General features: G+C 39.7%; 1 protein-coding gene and 1 pseudogene across 3 annotated transcripts in view; one reads left to right on the top strand and one right to left on the bottom strand.

Annotated features, from left to right (window-relative positions):
• The window catches only part of INTS14 (integrator complex subunit 14), a 31438-nt gene that overhangs the window by 8504 nt on the left and 3291 nt on the right, over positions 1-19643 (top strand). For all 3 annotated transcript variants that reach the window (XM_032418131.1, XM_032418133.1, XM_032418132.1), the window contains exons 4-11: positions 1778-1933; positions 2723-2841; positions 3289-3431; positions 5582-5674; positions 6174-6318; positions 7640-7773; positions 17439-17557; positions 19572-19637. In XM_032418131.1, coding sequence (XP_032274022.1) covers positions 1778-1933; positions 2723-2841; positions 3289-3431; positions 5582-5674; positions 6174-6318; positions 7640-7773; positions 17439-17557; positions 19572-19637 — 975 coding nt within the window. The remainder of the gene's footprint in view (positions 1-1777; positions 1934-2722; positions 2842-3288; positions 3432-5581; positions 5675-6173; positions 6319-7639; positions 7774-17438; positions 17558-19571; positions 19638-19643) is intronic.
• LOC116640845 lies at positions 12220-12621 on the bottom strand (annotated as a pseudogene).

The raw sequence follows: 19643 nt of genomic DNA, 5'->3' as shown, positions 1-19643 counted from the left end.
AGATCTTGTGCACCACACAGCCTTCTGCCTTTTAATATTTTTTCTTCCTTTACTAAAGGAAGAATCTGAATTTGAGATGTCCTATACCCTGAGGGCCCAGGGCTGGGCCTGGATCCACTTAGGTTTGCTTGATGAGTTTTGGAGTGAACCAGGTCCAAACACTGTACTAAAGGTAGAAGTTATTAGTGATTGTTTTTATATTCAGTTACTATCAAATAGATTTGTTTTAATGTGGAATTTTGTTAATCAAGGTTTCAGACAGCTGGACTATGTCTTCATTATCTGAGTAAAGTCTGTCTCATTTTGACATTACGTGAAATATTTCATCACACAGTATCTGAAAAAAGTAGAGGCAGAAGTAAATCATTATATAGCAGTTGTTCGTGTAAGAGGAAATTGCCTTATATAGTCAATTGATTATCTTCCCAAAAAATGACATCTCTCCAGGGGACTGCCATTGAGCATTCTTGGGCTTTAGAAATAAGTGCCAATCTTGGTACTTCACATGGTTCTGTCACCTAACACTGCCTTATGGCCTATTATTATCAAATTACAAGGCTAGGGTAGGAAGAGCAAAAATACTACTACTCTGGAATGCTTGGAATATCTACCACCCCATAGGATCACTGAGGCAATGAGGAAGAAAAATAATTTGTAACTACCATCCATTGTTGGTATATTTTGAAGGCTTTTTCAGATTACAGGTTGATTAAGAATGTATTTTAAAGGTCTTTTATTTTTTTAAGTTTTTGGTTGTTTTTTTTTTTGAGAGAGAGAGAGACAGAGATAGTGACACAGAGCATGAGCGGGGAGGAGAGGGAGAAGCAGGCTCCTCGCTGAAGGAGCCCAACGTGGGGCTTGATCCCAGGACCCTGGGACTATGACCCAAGCCGAAGGCAGACACTTATCCAACAGAGCCACCCAGGCACCTCTAAAGGTCTTACACATGTACATTTTTTAGAGTGGGGGAGGGACAGAGGGAGAGAGAGAATCTTAAGCAGGCTTCATGCCCAGTATGGAGCCAGACACAGGGCTGTTTCACGACCCTGAGATCATGACCTGAGCTGAAATCAAGAGTCAGATACTTAACTGACTGAGCCACCCAGGCACCCCTACAAATACATTTTTAAAGCAGTTGTCATTTTAATTGACCAGGGATAGAGTTTGTCATCTTTGAAAATAGTGTTAAGGTTTGGACTTCTGTGCTGATACTTCCTAGGGTCACATGTAAAATAGATCCACATGTCATTCTTGACATCCAGTGCCTTAGGTGCCAACTCTATCTAAAAGAGTCAGGGTTCTAGTTTTAATACAATTAAATAAGAATTGGTTATGATTTTAAGTGTTCATAGGCAGGTACTATTTTTTAGGTTTAATTAGATAAAATACAGAAAAGTGCATAGATCTTAAGTACATAGTTCACTGAGTTTTGACAGATGCATACACCTATGTAGCCACTACTCCAGTTAAGATCTAGCACATTTCCATTACCCAACAGTTTTCTCACCTTTCCCTTTCTAGTCTATATCCCCCTACACCCCACAGCTCTGGTCTGATTTATCTTAGCTTTGTTGTACCTGTTGTAGAACTTGATATAAATAGAATCATGCAGTGTGTGTCATCTTTCACTTGACGGAATGTTTTTGAGATTTATTCACCTTATTGCTTGTCTCCCTGCAGAGGTGGGTTTTTCAGGGTAAATGCCATTAGGGAGAAATGAGACCACTTTAAATAAATATGTGATTTCATGTACAAATCTCTCACTCTGTGCAAACAGGTTGTTCTGGTGACAGATGGCTGTCTTGGCATTGGTAGAGGTTCACTGCGGCATTCGCTAGCTACTCACAGTCAACGAAGCGAGAGCAACAGGTTTCCGCTCCCTTTTCCTTTCCCATCTAAGTTATACATCATGTGCATGGCAAATTTGGAGGAGGTAATACTGAGTTCTCTTTAGTTCGATTAGATACATTTTAGGACTTTATTTTTAGTATATTCCATTAGTGTTGTATTGTATATACTATAACATTGAACTCCACTGGTTTCAGCTGAGGCTAATCACTAAATTTGGAAGGACTCTAGGTCTCAAATGCTCTTTGAAGATTCAGAGTGTTGTCCATCTCTGGAGACCTAGCTGGCTGGAGTTATTATCCATCCTGCTTCCCACAAAGACTTTTCAGATGCATAAGAGTTAAAATGTTCTTTTTGGTGTTAGGCATTTACCTCATTTAGGAATTCTTATGTCCATTGCACCAGAAATATTGACAGAGATGTGCTTGAACTTTTTTGGTAAAGTAACACTATTCTGATGTATGTTTTATTAAACTCTACTTCCTGGTTTTCCCATTTATTTGGGAAAGTTACTGAACCTTTCTTCACCTCAGGTTTCCTATCTGTGAAATGTAGATAATGATGGTTCTCACCTAAAAGATGTTAGCAACACTTTGGAGGGAAGATAGTGTGTAAATACCAACTGTGGTCACCTCTGAGAATCTTTGCAAAACTACTTCTAAGTAAAATAGCTCTACTGGTATCATTTTATATAGCATTCCTCTTGGTAACGTTGAATCAAAATTGTTATAGTTATTTTCCCCTCAGGTTGTTAAAAAAAAAATCATCTCTGTTATTTATTGCCTGTATTATTTTGACGGGTGTGACCTCGGTGTGCTGATAATAATCTGGCATTGTGTGCCACTTTAAAAGGGTCATCTGTTGTGCTTTGTAGCTTCAGAGCACTGACTCCTTGGATTGCCTTGAACGTCTCATAGATTTAAACAATGGTGAAGGGCAGATTTTTACTATTGATGGCCCCCTGTGCTTGAAAAATGTACAGTCTATGTTTGGGTGAGTATAGACTTAGAGCTTTTTTGCCTTCTTACAATCTGTTATTATAATTTGATATTCAGCTATAAGATCTATTTCACTATTTCTAATTGTTGTCATTTCATTTTCCCCGAGTTGCACAATTTTCAGGTAAAATGATTGGTAGTAGTGATTTTTAAAAGTTCATTCCCTTTTAAATTAAGCATGACTAAATCAATAATGCCTGTAGATACTGACTTCCTACAATGACTCAGCAGTTTCAAAAGATTAACTTGCTTTTGGGCTTTTCAGAATTGAAATTTCCTCACCAAAAATGTCAGATTTTGTTCTATTTCACAAATGGTCAGATGATAGTTTTAGAGTTGACTTGAAGGGAAAATAAACTTAGCATCTTGAAGAAATTACTTGAAAAAGATGGTATGTATCATATAAATACTCTTCTTATAACAATTAATCATCATATTCTAGAAAACTGATAGATCTGGCGTATACACCTTTCCATGCTGTTCTCAAGTGCGGCCACCTAACCGCTGATGTGCAGGTCTTCCCCAGACCAGAGCCCTTTGTTGTAGATGAGGAAATCGATCCCATCCCTAAAGTCATCAACACAGGTAATGTGTTTTTTAATTTTCTTCTTAGTTCTTTTGTTATCTTTACTTTCTTGTAACTTCTGGCTTTTTCACTATCTAGGAGGGTTGAAAAGAAAGGTAAATTCTGATACTAGGGTGTATACATTTTGGATGGGAGGAGGCATTGCCAGAAGGGTGGCAGGCTTGTGGTCTTCCATGGTGAGGTCATGAGTTAATCTCTAATCCTAGATGACTATAGCCACAAATTACTAGAGTTGGAAATCATGACCAGATTCACTAGCCATGAAATCCCTGAAGTAATTCTTAATAGAGATTGGTTAGCGTGATAATTAAGATCATCTGTGAAGAGCTAGCTTCTAGACTTGGCTGTGTGATTCTTCCTGTGTGATCCTGGACAAGTCCCTTCCTCTCATTCTGATTGGCTAGGTGAGTGGAATCTCTAGATGAGTCATGGTCTCTCTGAGGTCTCCGCTCTGATATACCATACCCCTCGAGCGCTGCTGCTTGTGTTTTGACTAAAAGAAAGAGACGTGCTACTGCTTTTCCCTGGTTCATGCTGGAGGTGTTGTGCTTAGCTGAGATTGGCAAAGTGAGTCAGAAGTCACAAGGAAGAGTGGAGAGGAGAGTTGTCTCCAGTTGGTGGGTGGACCCCTTGAGTGGTGGGCACACATTCAGCCGTCACTGTTTCAGTCATCGTTGCATCTTCAGGGCCTAGCACAGCGTCTGATGCTTAGTAGGTGTTTAGTAGGTAAATGTCTAGTCAACCAATGATTAGAATTAAGTGCACGGTAAATGTTCATTTCACTCACGGGTGCACAGATTTGTAAGAGTCTGAGAGTGAAGGGCTGTGCAAAGGCTTTTTATTTTTTGTGCCTTTAGACCCTGGCTGTCTGGAAGTCGGACACCCATCTCTTTCATGGTAACTGCTGCAGTGTGTTAAGCTGTGCCAAATGTTTTGTTGCCTTCAGACCAACTAGATTCTACTTCCCAACCTTTTTTGATGAGTAACTTTGAATAGGTCCTTTCTTTTCCATATAAACTTTTAGTCCAAGATCATTGTCATAGCTTATACTTACACCACTTTGAAATGCAGGCCTTTTGTTACTCAAATGAAAAATACATAACTGCTTATGCTGACTCATTTGTTATTCAGCTAAAGAAGGTAATGGCAGTAAATCTCCAGAGAAGCAGATTTCCTGACGTATCAGAAGTACAGTGTACTCACCATGACCCTGATATTTTTAAAAATAGCTTTGAGAAGGGCGCCTGGGTGGCTCAGTCGGTTAAGCATCTGCCTTTGGTTCAGGTCATGATCCCAGGGTCCTGGGATCAAGCCCCACAGGCTCCCTGTTCAGCGGGGAGCCTGCTTCTCTCTCTCTCCCTCAGCATGCCACTCCCCTGCTTGTACTCTCTCTCTGTCAAATGAATAAATAAAATCTTTTTTAAAAAATTACTTTGAGAATATGAGGATGTCTGTGCCTGGAAGAAAGACTGAAAAGCAATTCAATAAAATATTAATAGATGTTTCTTTTGATGGTGAATAATGAGTGACTTTATTTCTCTTCTTTACAATATTTAGTGTTTTCCAAGTTTTTCTATTTAATCAGAAAATAAACTTCTAAAAAGTACTTTGGGATAAAACTTTTATTTTTTACCTATTAGGTTTCCAACAAGTACTCTGGGTCTTTAATGCAGCTTCTATAAAGCAGAGAAATCATTGTCATATTTAGACTGCTACCTTGGGCTTATAGAGAATGTATTTCTTTCTCACGGAAATAATTTGCTTTACGGGTCCAAGGACGGCTGCTCCCCCTGCAAGGATGGAGTGGTGGAAGTGCTTGACTCTGACGCCCCCTGCTGACCTGAACATCCCTGACTAAACAGAGGGATTGGATCTTTAAGCTTTTGCCTTGGCTGGGGACCTAGCCTCATAAAAATAAAGTCTAACTGATTTGTTTTATTATAACTTAAATCATTAAATGAAAGGCAGTTATTCTTGTTTCCTGAGCTGTTTAAAATGGAGATTATGAGTCATCCAGAGAAACTTCTAATAACCTTCCTTGTCACATCTGAAATGCTCACCTAAACACTGTATTTGTGAAACTTAGTATGTAGAAAATAATGTACTTCCCTATCCATTAATTAATTCTGTGTTGATTCATTCTTTTCAGATTTGGAAATAGTGGGATTTATTGATATAGCTGATATTTCAAGTCCCCCGGTTCTGTCCAGACATCTGGTCCTGCCAATAGCACTTAACAAAGGTGAGTTCTCGTCCTATTCCAGTGATACAGATGAAGCATCTTATGAGCTGAAGTTTTTCTTAAATGTATATAGTTGATAGTAGGATAGCACATTTTGCAGAATTAGGGGAAAGGAATAGTTATTGGATTTGCTTTTTTAAAAATGGAATGTTGTCTAATATACTAGAAGACCATTTCTGCTATTATAATTTCACCACCATAAAAGAAACCCTTTAGTTGTCAATCCCTAGCTTCCCATCTCCCTTAGCCCCAGGTAACCACTAAATGTCTTTTCTGTTTCTATAGGTTTGCCTCTTCTGGATGTTTCATATAAATGAAATTCATATAAAATGTGAAAACTGATTTTTATATGGACATAGGAAAACCAGAATAGGAGTTTTTCTTACTTATTATAATATTCCTTTATAACCGAATACTCTCCTTCCAAGGCTAGAAACAAAAAGGAGTATAACTGTGGTTTGGGACTTTAGTAGCTAATCTTAGTCTGATCTTTTCACAGAAGGTGATGAGGTGGGTACTGGCATAACTGATGACAACGAAGATGAAAATTCAGCCAATCAAATTGCAGGCAAAATACCCAACTTTTGTGTCCTGCTCCACGGCAGCCTGAAAGTGGAAGGAATGGTGGCAATAGTTCAGTTAGGGTAAGGAACTTTGTTTACCTTTCGTTGAATGAGGGAGAATCAATGTACAAAGTGAAGTATTTCCCAGACTTTTCCTTATCACCTTTTTCCTCCCCCTACCATACCCTTCCCACTTACCATCACCTAAACTGCTCTTTAAATCATCCCCTAGAATAAGTACAGAGTGAGCCTTTTAATTATATTGCTCTTATATCCTTTCTCTGTTTTCCTCTTTTCTGTTTTATCTAGGAAATCGATTCAGTTATAAAGTTCTAGTACTTGCAGTGGGATCTTATGCAGTATTCACAGGCTCCTCAGCTATGAGATGAGGAGTTGGAACTAAATGAAAAAGGATACCAAGAACATTGATTGAACATTTTACCATGTGCCAGGCACTCCTCTAGTCATTTTACATTTATTAATTCATGTAATCCTTCACAACAACGCAATACAGGGGGTATCAGTGTTTATCCCTGTTGTATAGATGAGAAACTGAGGCTTAGGGAGGTCAAGGAACTCGCTCAGGGTCACACAGCTCATAAACGAAAGAGCCAGGGTTCTTACCCTTGCATTCTGACTCCAGAGCCCATGTTCATAACCACTGCGCTGTAACCCTTCCCTGTGGGGAACACCTTTCTAGCTTTTACATTTGCTACAGTCTTGAAATTTGCAAAACCATCTGCTTCCCTTTCTATAATACCTGTTGTTAGGAAAGAAGAGGTGACTGATCATCTTCTGGCCATCACCTGGGGTTGACGGGTATAGAAGATGAAGAGGTTAGGAGTACTCAGATGAAGCTCCATTTCTACTTGAGTTAAAATTACCTGGTCCAAAAAGAAGAATGCAATTCTTATTAGGTATTAGTTTGCTGTATTTCTTGGTACCCAAGCTACTTGTACTGGCTCCGAATATGGGAATCCTCTAGGGCCCTTTGAGAAGAAGGAACAGAGCTGGGCGATGGCTTTGTGCCCTTTGTTAGAAATGCTGCCCTGTGTCGGTGCTGCTGTGAATGAGTCAGGGAGGCTTCTGAAACATGGGTTGCAACCCTTGCTCCTCTCAACCTCTGTAGCTCTTTGCTGCCCTTGTGATTTTTTTTCTTTTTTTAAGATTGCTTTTGATTTCCATTTCTATCTAATTGAATAATAATACACTTCCCAGAGGAATGGCAATATTGGGGGGCAGCAGTATGCATTTTCAGTTTTAGGATTTGGCTTTAGTAAAAATGCACCTGACTTCAAAGCTGAAGCCCATGTCTCTCAAGAGAAAAACACTGGCTAGACTTATTTAACTTTACAGTCCCAGGCTTGACGTTCTTCTGATCTTCCATCTTCTCTCCGTCTAGTCCTGAATGGCATGGAATGCTCTACTCCCAAGCTGACAGCAAGAAGAAATCAAACCTCATGATGTCTCTCTTTGAGCCTGGTCCAGAACCTCTCCCATGGCTAGGGAAAATGGCACAGTTGGGTCCTATTTCAGGTATAACCCAGATCAGATTTTACTTATCTTGACTTTGTTTTCTCTCTGCTATTCTGAATGGCTCTGACTGCAATCAGAGAGCTGTGTGATCTCCCTTATGGGTGTGCTGTGGTCTCTAATGCTGGATATGTGCATGGAGAACCCCAGCAGAGTGTGATGTTTGAACTTTTAACTTTACATCAAGTAAATGACATTTAGGTTGCTTTAAGTAAATGTAAATGCTCTGACTGCTTAGAGTGAAAAGCTACTATCCATAAACATTTTTTTCTTCAGTGCACTATTTTCAACTCCACTCACCCGTCATTTCTACCCGTCATTTCTAGATAATTTAATCCCCTTCCTTCTTGAAACTGTTTTCCCTTAGCTTTCCTAACATTGCATTCTTCTGATATTTACTTTTTCCTTTGGCAGCTTTGCTTTTTCTTGTCATTTTGTCTTGTCTTCCTCTTGCCTCATGATTTTCAAGATGTTATTCTTTGCCTTTTTCTCTTGGATTATTATTCTGTCTTGATTATTTCATCAGCCATTATAGCTTCAGACTCCCCCAGATGTATAACTCTAGTCCTACTTGATCTCTCCCTAGAACTCGCATATCATATTTCCAGTTCCCAGTTAGATCTGTCCACCTGGATATTCTGCCATAGTACCAATCAGCTCAGCATGTTTCTTACAGAAACCATCATCTCTTAACCCTTCCCTCCTAAACTGTTCCTTTTTCTGATTTTCCCACTCCTTCTGATTGAGGCCTAAGTACTCCTGGGTACTCAGGCTCCAACTATAGAGTCATCCTGGACTCATTTGGGCCCATTTCAATTTCAGGAACATCTACCAAGCTAACTTTTAGGGGATAAAAGCAGGAGTTGCTCAAAGTCTAGTGGAAAGTGGAATAATAAACACAGACTGGTACAAGATCAGAGTTGGCCTGGATGATCAGCTCTGCCTAGAGGACTCAGGAAGATCTTCATAGAGGAGGGACACCCTTACTGGGGTTTGAAGAAGAAGATTTGCTGAGCTAATGAAGGAAGAAGGGGCATTCTGGACAAATGGATCACCTATAGAAAAGCAAAGCTAGAACAAAAGTATGAGAGTAGGGGTGGGAGGGCCAGATGGTAGGTTATTGGCAGTGGTTGGAATAGGGCAGGCCTGATTTGAAATGTGAAGAGCTGAGACTATTTTGCAGATACTGGGAAGCCACTGAAGGGGATGCATATGAGAACAGTAGAGATACCAGTTAGGAGACTTTGTATTCTGGGTACTAGGGCCCCGTGGAATTGTGTAGTATGGCTGAAATTCAAGTGAGAGCTAATAAATTTGCAGTTAGATAATTCTGGGGATGCCCGGGTGGCTCAGTCAGTAAAGCATCCGACTCGGTTTCGGCTCAGGTCATGATCTCAGGGTTGTGAGATCAAGCCCTGCATTGGGCTCCGTGCTCAGTGTGGACTCTGCTTGAGTCCCTCTTCCTCTCCCTCTGCTCCTCCCCTGCTCGTGTGCATGAGCACTGTCTCTCTCTCAAATAAGTAAACAAATAAAATCTTTAAAAAAAAAAAAGAGAAAGAGATAGGTAGGTAGGTAGATAGATAGATAGGTAGATAATTCTGTGGAGTGTGGATTTGGAAAGTTAGAAGTCTACTGTGACAGTCCTGGAGATGTAAGGATGAGAGCCAGAACAGGGGCAGTGGCTGGGAATAGGGATGATGGGGATCCATGCAAAAGATATTCAGGAGGCAGAATCAACAGTGTTTGGATATGAGAATAAAGGAAATGGAGGTGTTGAGAATGATCCCAGGTTTCTGATTTGGGCTGCAGGGTGAAAGGTGATACTGTTGATTGGAACAGAGAACAGAGGAGGAAGAGTAGATTTGGAAAGACATCTTTTGTGCATGTTGAATTTATGCCTGTGAGATTTAGGTGGAAGTGGCTAGAGACAATTCCTGTAAGAGTTTCCAAAAGAGGGCAGAGTTGTATATATAATTTTTAGTTATAAGCATACCACTGATAGGTAAAATGGTGAGAATGAGGGCAATTGCTTAGGGCAGTGGTTCAAACATTTGAGTTTTTGTGTATAAAACAAAGAAAAAAAAAAACCAGAAGAACTTGTTTAAAAATTGTTTCCTGGGCCCCCCTTAAAGAGATTCTGATTCAGTAGGTCTGGATTCCAGTCCAGAACTTGCAGGTTTAATATTATCCAAATGATTACAATCCAGGGGATCCATAACCACACGTTAAGAAGCCCTAGCCTCAGGAAAGTATGTAATTAAGGCAAAAAGAGAGCCAAGGACCAAACCCCCTAGAAAAGACTAACTATGGGGACAGTGGAAAGGGCACTAATAAAGGAAAAGTAGAAGAAATGATGTCACAGAAACCAAGAGAATAGAGATACTCAAGAAGAAAGTACAGTGTCTCATACACATGTACGATACATGGCCTGCATACCCTGTCTTATACACATGTGCATGCATGTCAGTTAGGCCTGAAGGATGCCTCTGCCACTGAAGCTTAGAAAAGAGTTTTGACTGAATATAGACCCTAGAAGCTAGGTGGTAAGCTTTTTCAGTAAACGGCCAGATAGTAAATATTTTAGACTTTGCAGGCCATATGATCTCTGTCGTAACTGCTAAACTCTGCCATTGTAGCCCAATACATAAATGAATGGGAGTGACATATTCCAATAAAATATTCTTTATGGACACCAGATTTTGAATTTCATATAATTTTCACGTGTCATGAATATTCTTTTGATTTTCCCCCCAACTATTTAGAAAATATAAAAACCTGGGCGCCTGGGTGGCTCAGTTGCTTAAGTGGCTGCCTTCGGCTCAGTTCATGATTCCGTGGTCCTGGAATCGAGCCCTGCATTGGGCTCCCTGCTCAGCGAAGAGCCTGCTTCTCCCTCTCCCTCTGCCTGCCTCTCTGCCTACTTGTGCTCTCTCTGTCTCTCTGTCAAATAAATAAATAAAATCTTTAAAAAATAAAAACTATAAAAACCATTTTTAACTCAAAAACAGGCAGCAGGCCAGCTCTTGAGCTAGGATGCAGGGGCTGGGGTCTTAAAGTTCACACAGGAAAAGAGATATGACTTTGGTTCCAAATAAAACAAAGAACTGAAACCTTTGAGTAAAGCTAGGAATGTAGAAGGTCTATCCCCTCAGTGAGAGGATAACAAGAAAAATTCTACCCATTGTCTCTACCTGCTTTTCCAGATTAAAAAAAAAAAAATGGAAGTCTCCTATGAGAAATTGAAGCCCAACTTCTGCACCTGCAGACTGACACTACCTGTTCTGAAGTGGGGCTCTGCAAAATCAAATAATGCACCAAAAACTGTTTCTGAAGCAATGAAACCCAGGGTATATCCTCCAGAGTTAATATAATGTCAACCCAGGGCAAAAGGACTTCTGTCAAAAAAAACATCCCCACTGAAGATGAGTTCCTGATTTGAAGAAGAGTCTTTAAATTTCGCAAGGATTCCTTTGAAGGGAGGTCAACAGGAGGATTAGCACCTTGAGAACTTAATCTGAAAGAGACTGCAGAATGAGTGTTGTAAATGACTCAAGAGTTTTAGGAAGGAATAGAAACCAAGAGGAAAGAAGAGGACACTATGAATCAAGAGTCATTTGATCTCTACAGGAGATTTTTTGGTGGCTTTGTAAGAGGAGCTTCAGTCCATGGTTAGCCAGGAGGCTAGTGGAGGAATGAGTTAGAGATGAGGAAACGAACGTGACAAGTTTGCCACAAGAGGCAAGAAATAAGGCAGTAATTAGAAAGCACAGGGCAGAGGAAGCTGTGTGTGTGTGTGTGTTAGGATGGAGAGATTCCTCACCTCCTAGTCTCCCTCTGTAGCATTCCTAAATTCATTCAGCCTTTTCATTCATTTGCACTGCTCTTGACTTGTTCTGGTTTTTTTGTTTGTTTGTTTGTTTTTTACCTTTCATTTAGATCAAAGGTCAGCTAACCAATGCCTGTTGGCCAAACTAGCCTACTGCTTATTTTGTAAATAATGTTTTACTGTAAAGTTTCATTACACAGTCATATTCATTTATGTGATCTATGTGTTATGTAGGGCTGCTTTCCTGCTTCAGTGGCAGAGTTGGGTAGTTACAACAGACCATATAACCCACAAACTCTAAAATATTTACTGTCTGGGCCTTTTGCAGGATAAGTTTGTCGACCCCTGACCTAGACTGTTGTTACATTTTTCCCACAGATACCTATCCATAATCTTAAGATGTAGCATTCAAATACCTTTCTATTCTAGCTTCCAATCCAGCAGTGCTTGGTTTGTTACACATATTCTTCATTCAGATTGAACTGCTTTTTACCCTGCCCCTTATTCATTTATTCCTCCCTCGGGGTTCTGTTCTTTTTTTCAAATTAAGATAATAAAGCTAACATTTTATTGAACTTTGTACGAGGCACTGTGCTAGACATGACGAAATATATAATCTCATTTGATTCTCAAGACAGTCTTGTGAGGTTAGGATTAAAAAGGCTTTATTACATATAGAGGGGAGGGGGTTCAGTCCTTCTTGACTTTCACTTTCCTCATGGCCACCAGGACGTGGCTCAACTCTTCTCTCTTCCTTTTGGCACAGATGTCCCCACCCTGTTCTTGATGAACTCGAGGGCATGCTTGTCCTTGGAGACTTGGAGCAGCTCCATGGCATACTGTTTGTATGGGGCTTGAATCATGTCCCAAAGGAACTTGGAGTACTTGGTGAGGTGCCCGCAGTATCGGCTGTGCCTGGCCTTGCTGATACTCTTAGTCATCTTGTCGCCCTTGTAGAGGCCCGTGGCCATAGGGTAGCGCAAAGTCATGGCCGCTGCTCAGCTGGGGTTTTTCTTTTTTTTTTAATTGAAGTGTAATTAGCATACAGTGTTTCAGGTGTACAATATAATGATTCAACAATTCTATGCATGACTCAGTGCTCATCGTGGTAAGTGTACTCATAATCCCCTCTATCTGTTTCACCCATCCCCCGTACACCTCTCATCTGGCAACCACTAGTTTGTTTTGTGTTTAAAAGTCTGGTTTTTTTTGTTTGTCTCTTTGTTTTGTGTCTGAAATTACACATATGAGTGAAATCATGTGGTATTTGTCTTTCTCTGACTTATCTCACTTAGCATTATACAGGTTAGATCCATCCACATTGTTACAAATGGCAAAATCTCATTCTTTTTTAAAAAGAATAATATTCTGAATAATATTCCAGTGCATGTATGTGTGTGTGCGCTCATGTATCTATCTATCTATCTATCCATCTATCCAGCACATCTTCTTTATCCATCTATCTATAGATGGACACTTAGGTTGCTTTCATATCTTGGCTATTTTATTAATATTGCAGTAAACATAGGGGTGCATATATCTTTTCATTTTCTTTGGGTAAATACCCAGTACTGGAATTAATGAATCATGGTAATTCTATTTTTAATTTTTTGAGGAACCTCCATACTGTTTTCCACAGTGACTGCACTAATTTGTATTCCCACCAACATTGCCCAAGGGTTTCTTTTTCTCCACATCCTGACCAACAGTTGTTATTTTTTGTTTTTGTTTGTTTTTAAAGATTTATTTATTTATTTGAGAGAGAGAGAGTGTACCTGTGGGGGTAGGGACAGAGGGAGAGAATCTTTCAAGCAGACTCCTCTCTGAGCGGGGAACCCGACGCAGGGCTCGGAACCATGACCCATGAGATCATGTCCTGAGCCGAAACCAAGAGTCAGATGCTTAACTGAGCCATCCAGGAACCCCTATTTTCTGTGTTTTTTATTTTAGTCATTCTGATGATATCTCATTATGGTTTGATTTGCATTTCCCTGATGAACACTGATGTTGAGCATTTTTTCATGTGTCGGCCATTTGTATGTCTTCTTTGGAAAAATATCTGTTCAGGTCCTCTGCCTATTTTTTAATTGTATTATTTGTTTTTCTGGTATTGAATTGTATAAGTTCTTGATATATTTTGGATATTAACCCCTTATCGGATATAATCAGTTACAAATATTTTCTTCCATTCAGTAAGTTGCCTTTTTGTTGTGTTGATGGTTTTCTTTGCTGCACAAAAAGCTTTTTATTTTGGTGTACTCCCAATAGCTTTATTTTGCTTTCATTTCCCTTGCCTGAGGAGACGTACCTAGAAAAATGTTTCCACGGCTGATGTCAAAGAACTTGTTTTATTTATTTATTTATTTATTTATTTATTTATTTATTTATTGTCAAAGCAAGGCATGCAAAACAGTACGCTTGTTTATACTTATCCCTCCTCCTTCTCATTCTGTTCCTAGAAACAGCCACTTAAAACTTCTAATTGTGGGAGGAGTTTTTTTTTTGGTATTTACATTTCTAAATATTGTAAGTATATAACTATTTCTTGGCTTTTTTTTTTTTTAATGTCATTTTGACTTTTTAAGGTTGACTGCTTAGCTCTCTTACCACCACCATCCCCACCCACCCAAGAAGCACATTTTTCCCTTCCTCTATGCTTCCAATGTGGTTATAGTGTTCTTTTTGGGTAAAGCAGTATTCTGTCCTTGTTAGATGATGTGAACGTTATTTATGACTAAGCCATGTGGTACACCAAGTTACACTTTGTTTTGAAACTCTTTGTTCTCTGCACAGTTGTTTTTTTTTAAAAGATATTTTCTTTTTTCTAGCAGGCAAGATAAATGTGCAGTTGACCCTTGAATACTGTGGGGGTTGTGACTTTTAACTCCCCCAGAACTTAACTAGTACGAGCCTACTGTTGACCAGAAGCCTTACCAATAACATAAACAGTTGATGAACACATGTTTTGTACATTATATGTATTATGTACTGCTTTCTTACAATAAAGAAAGGTAGAGAAAAGAAACTTATTTTAAAAACCCTAAGGAAGAGAAAATACATTTAGAGTACTTGTAATTATAGGGAAAATCCTGTGTGTAAGTGGACCTGTACACTTCACACCCATGTTGTTCAAAGGTCGGCTGTCTTCTAATTCTAACTTCCGTTAAAAGGCAGGCTGTGTTGGAAAGACACTGAGGTTCCTCGGAGACTCTGGGAAAGAGCTGGGCAGGCAGGCTGTGGGGGCGGCCAGCACAGATGAGGGCAGCGCAGCCCTCCCTCTGGGCTCTCTCACGGCCTTTCCCTCTACTGCTTTACTTACTTCACTTTTCTTTGCTCTTTTCTGTGTACTTACTGCCAATTCCTAAGTAAAATACATTGTTCAGGTATTTTTGTCAGTGTTCTTTTTTTCCCCTTAGAGTCCTTTCCCTTCCTCTTACTTCATAAATGAACGGTTCGTTCTCTGTGCCTGCTGCGTAGCTGTCAGCCTTCCCTTCCCATCTCTCCTGTGGCTCCCGTATTTTCCTGACTCCTCCTGAGAAAGGGGTACATGGGAAGTAGATGTTTGAAATCTTGGCGTATTCAGAAATGTCTGTGTTTCATCCCTTACACTCAGTTGATGGTTCCGTTGGATATTGAGTGCTGGTTGGGGATCACTTTACCTTAGAGTTTTGATGCATAGCTGTTTTTCTTTTCTGGCCTCATGTGTTGCTACTGAGAGTCTAGTGCATGCTGTCAGGGCTTTGACCCATATCTATTTCCTCTGCACTCCCGGAAGCGCTTCTTTGTGTCCCTCGTGTTCTGGATTTTCAGAATGATGTACTTAGTTGTTGGTCTCTTCATTCATTGTGCTGGGCATTCAGTGGGCCCTTCCATCTGGCAATTCATGTTCTTCAGTCCTGGGAACATGAATCATGTGTTTGATTTCCCTCTCTCTGTATTCTCTGTTCTCCCTTTCTAGAACATTGGTTTATGATTTTTATATAATTTTCTTATCTTCCACCCATTTTTCTATTTTTTTCTTTTCTGATTTCTCATCTTTGGCTTTATCTTGCAACTGCTTTTTTTATTTCTGCTACCATATTTCTTATGTCTGTCTCCTGTTATTTTTTCATAGATGCAGTTTTTTTTGTCTGTCAAACCAGTTACCACATAGAGGCTTCAAACAATTAGAGACAGTACAAGATAGACTGTGGTTAGATGTTGCAATGTTTGGTACTGATACTGAGTGCTGTAGTAGAAAAGGGTCTAGAGAAAGTACTGTGTGCCAGGAACACTTGGGACAACTTTGTGGAGAAGGTGGGATAAGATCTGGACCTGGCATATAAGTGAGTTTGGGTATGTGAGGAACGGCAAGGTTGAGTGGTAGAAAAAGTGTTGCTTTTGCAGGCAGGCCCAGCTGAGTGACTGTGAAGCCTGTGAGGGCCCAACCTCTCTGAGCCTCAGTTCCCTCATCTTCCATGTGACCAATAATATATACACCCCTAGGGTTGCTGTAAGGAAAGAAGTGTATGTGTAAAGTGTTTGAAACTTAATAAATACTCTTTATTCTGTAAGTTCCTTGAGTCCAGAAAAAAATCTTCTCCAGCCACACTTCCTAGCGGAGTGCTTGCTACGTAGGGGGGGCTTAGTATAGCTGATGAGTGAGCAAGTGAGTAAGGGAGTAAATGGATGAGCGAAGGGGAGCACTCCAGTCAAGGGAAGTGACAGAAATAGTGGCAGGGAAGTGAGAAGTAAACGTGCTACATGGAAAAAGACTCCTGGGATCTTGGCCTGGCTAAAAGGGTTTATATATGTGCAAGTATTTGCGGAAATATGTCAGGAAAGCTGGACCGATAATTTTTGGAGGTGCTGGGAGGCGGGGGCACTGACATGTATTGTGGGGCCAGTATAAAATACTTAAATTAATGACCAAATTGGTGTTAGAGAGCTTCTGGCTCAGAGAAACTGGGTTCATTCCAGTTGCCAATATGAACATTTGGGCAAGGGATGTAAGCTCCCTGAACTTGGTGGGGAAATGATCCCAGCTCTCTTGACCCCAGAAGGTGATAGTAATCAGGATAAAATGAGCCAGTAGATATAAGTAGGCTTTATGAGTTTGTGGCAAAGTTTCATTGGCTCAGGAAGCAGGTAGAAAAACAGAAACCTTTATTTATTCACATGGCTAAAAAACCAACCTGACTTTAAATCTTTGAAAGCAATAATTAATAAGCCGTCACGACATGGGGTATATTTCACCAAAAAAAGTATTTCTTCTCTTGCCCTTTTCCTTATTGTGGTTACATACAATTTTCCTCTGGAATTTTCTCAGTGCTTAGACCTATGCTGTCCAGTCCAGTAGCCACTAGATACCTGAGGCTATTTAAATTAAAATAAGTAAAATTTAAAATTCAGTTCCTCAGTCACTCTAGCCACCAGTCAGTGTTCAGTAGCCGCAAGGGCCAGTGGCTACCATCCGATCATTGGGCCAGACTATATAGAATTGCATATGTGTGTTTATATATTTCTTTAAATATGTACTTTAGAATTGTTGCATGTATTAGTTTTATTCTCTCTGACCTCAATTGATAAAGCAAATAAGTGAGGCTTGTCTCTTTAAAAACATGAAGCTGTTCTTTTTTTTTTTTTTACCTACATGGGCCTCAGTTAATGGTTTAGTCTCCTACATCAGTGGCTTTCTTTGGAGAACAGGTTCCCTAACCTGAAGGAAGTGAATGGATTTTCTTAATTAGGGAAGTAACAGGATGTAGAAGATTGAATGATTCAGAGAGCTTCTAGCCTAATTGGAAATGTAATTGATTATGTTTTGCCAGATGTCATTTCAAGAATGTGTTTTTCTTTTAAGATGCTAAAGAAAACCCGTATGGAGAAGATGACAATAAGAGCCCATTCCCCCTGCAGCCCAGAAACAAACGCAGTTATGCCCAGAATGTGACTGTCTGGATCAAACCCAGTGGCCTGCAGGTAACATTACCATTCAAGTTGCTTTCCATTGGGGACAGGGGAGGGATTCTGGCAGGCAGGCGGACATCTGATTTGATTTTCCTTTCCTTTGATACTTAGTAATTCATTTACCTCTAATGTTTGTCATTATTTCCAAAAAGCATTTGAGGTGGCCTACAGTAAAACACATCTGCAGCAAAATCACTTCTTACAAAATTTAGAGCAGTACAAAACCTAGAAGAGGGGAGACCGTTGCGCCAGGGACCCAAGGCGAAATGATAATTTTATGAGCAATTTGGCTCCGAGCTTCCTGCTACCAAGGTCAGAAAAGCAACATGTAGGGTTATATGGTTTTTCTTGTCTGACAGAAGGAAGCATGTCAGTTCTAGAGAGACATATTCTCCTGGCATTGAATTTCAGTGTAAAATTTTTGACATGGTGAGGCATTGACGTAATGGGTTTTATCTTTGACAGCAGTTTTTTGAGAAGGATGTGAAAATCTTCATGGGGTTATTTCTTCTGTCCCCACAGTAGAACCCAAGCAATGGCATTACACCTTAATTCCACCAAAACACTACTTTTATGGGAAGCTAAGATTACACTATTCTCAAGGTATGCTGTTTTCAGGCAAGGTCCTCAGTGATATTTCTCCTACTGACGTATGGTCATTTCTGCCTATTTTTTAAAATCACTTTTTTAGCCTTTTTTCTCATTTGAGCACCATCTTTTTTTCTTTGTTCCTCTAATGAGTCCAACCTAAGCCAGATGAGAAGGGGGGGTTAGGCCAGCTGACAAGGGAAATAGCTTCTGTTGATGGCACAGTTTCTTCTTTCCACAGAGACTGGACACATCCTGCCATGGCTAAGGGGGGTAGGGGCTTTGTTGGAAAATAAGGTTCTCTCCTGCCATCCCTGACCCCAGTACTTTCCTGTCAGAAGGAAAGCTGAATTTTTCTTAAATTATTTTTTAAATTTTGTTTTGGTCTGGGTGTATTTTTTTTATTGTGAAAAACGTAACATAAAACTTACCATTTCATCCACTTTAAAGTATACTGAAAATTCAGTGGCATTTAGTATGATCATAATGTTATACAACCATCATCACTGTGTAGTTCTAGAACATTTTCATCACCCCAAGAGGAAACCCTGTACCCATTAAGCAAGTCACTCTACATTCCTGACTTCCCCTAGTCCTTGGCAACCACTAATCTGCTTTTTGACTCTGTGGATTTGCCCTATTCTAGATATTTCATATAAATAGCATCATACAATGTATGACTTTTTTTGTTTGGCTTCCTTCACTTAGCATAATGTTTTCAGTGTTTGGCCATTTTGTAACAAAGATCAGTACTTTATTTCTTTTGATGGCCACCTCTGTTTACCCATTCATTCAGTTGATGAACATTTGGATTGTTTCCACCTTTTGGCTATTGTGAATAATGCTGCTAAGAACAATTGTCAAAATTTTTTTTCTTTTGTTGCTATGCTGTTGTCATAACTAAGAAATCATTACCAATCCAAGGTCATGAAGATTTATGCCTGTGTTTTCTTCTAAGAGTTTTGTAGTTTTAGCTCTTGCATTTAGGTCTCTGAACCATTTTAAGTTTTTTTGTTTTTTGTTTTTTGGGGTTTTTTTGTATATGGTGTGAAGTAAGAGTCCAGCTTCATTCCTTTGCATGAGGATATCCAGTTGTCCTGGCACCATTTGTTCAAGAGACTATTCCTTCCCCCATTGAATGGTCTTGGCTCCCTGGCCAGAAAGCAGCTGGCTATAGATGTATGGGTTTATTGGGTGTATTTTTGTGAGACGAGTTCACTTCTGTCACTAAGGGATTTATTATCATCAAACATTTTAAAGGAGGGAGGTGCTTTACTAATGTTGAACAGAACAGTGACATTAACTCAGAAGGGAAGCTCATCTTGACACTGCACCTCTGTTCCCATTTTCATTTCTCTAAACATTTAGAGCCATCCTTTTGTATTCTTTCCCCTTTTACCACAGAATCCTAATGCTGAAATCTTTTTACCCTTGATAGACAGATGTACAGAAGATTTTAAGAAATGCAAGGAAATTACCTGAAAAAACACAGACATTCTATAAGGTGAGA

Source organism: Phoca vitulina, unplaced genomic scaffold (genome assembly GCF_004348235.1).
Source record: "Phoca vitulina isolate PV1807 unplaced genomic scaffold, GSC_HSeal_1.0 scaffold20, whole genome shotgun sequence".
NCBI lineage: Eukaryota > Metazoa > Chordata > Mammalia > Carnivora > Phocidae > Phoca > Phoca vitulina.
The sequence above is the reverse complement of the archived record's forward strand: the minus strand, read 5'-3'. Positions and strand labels throughout refer to the sequence as shown.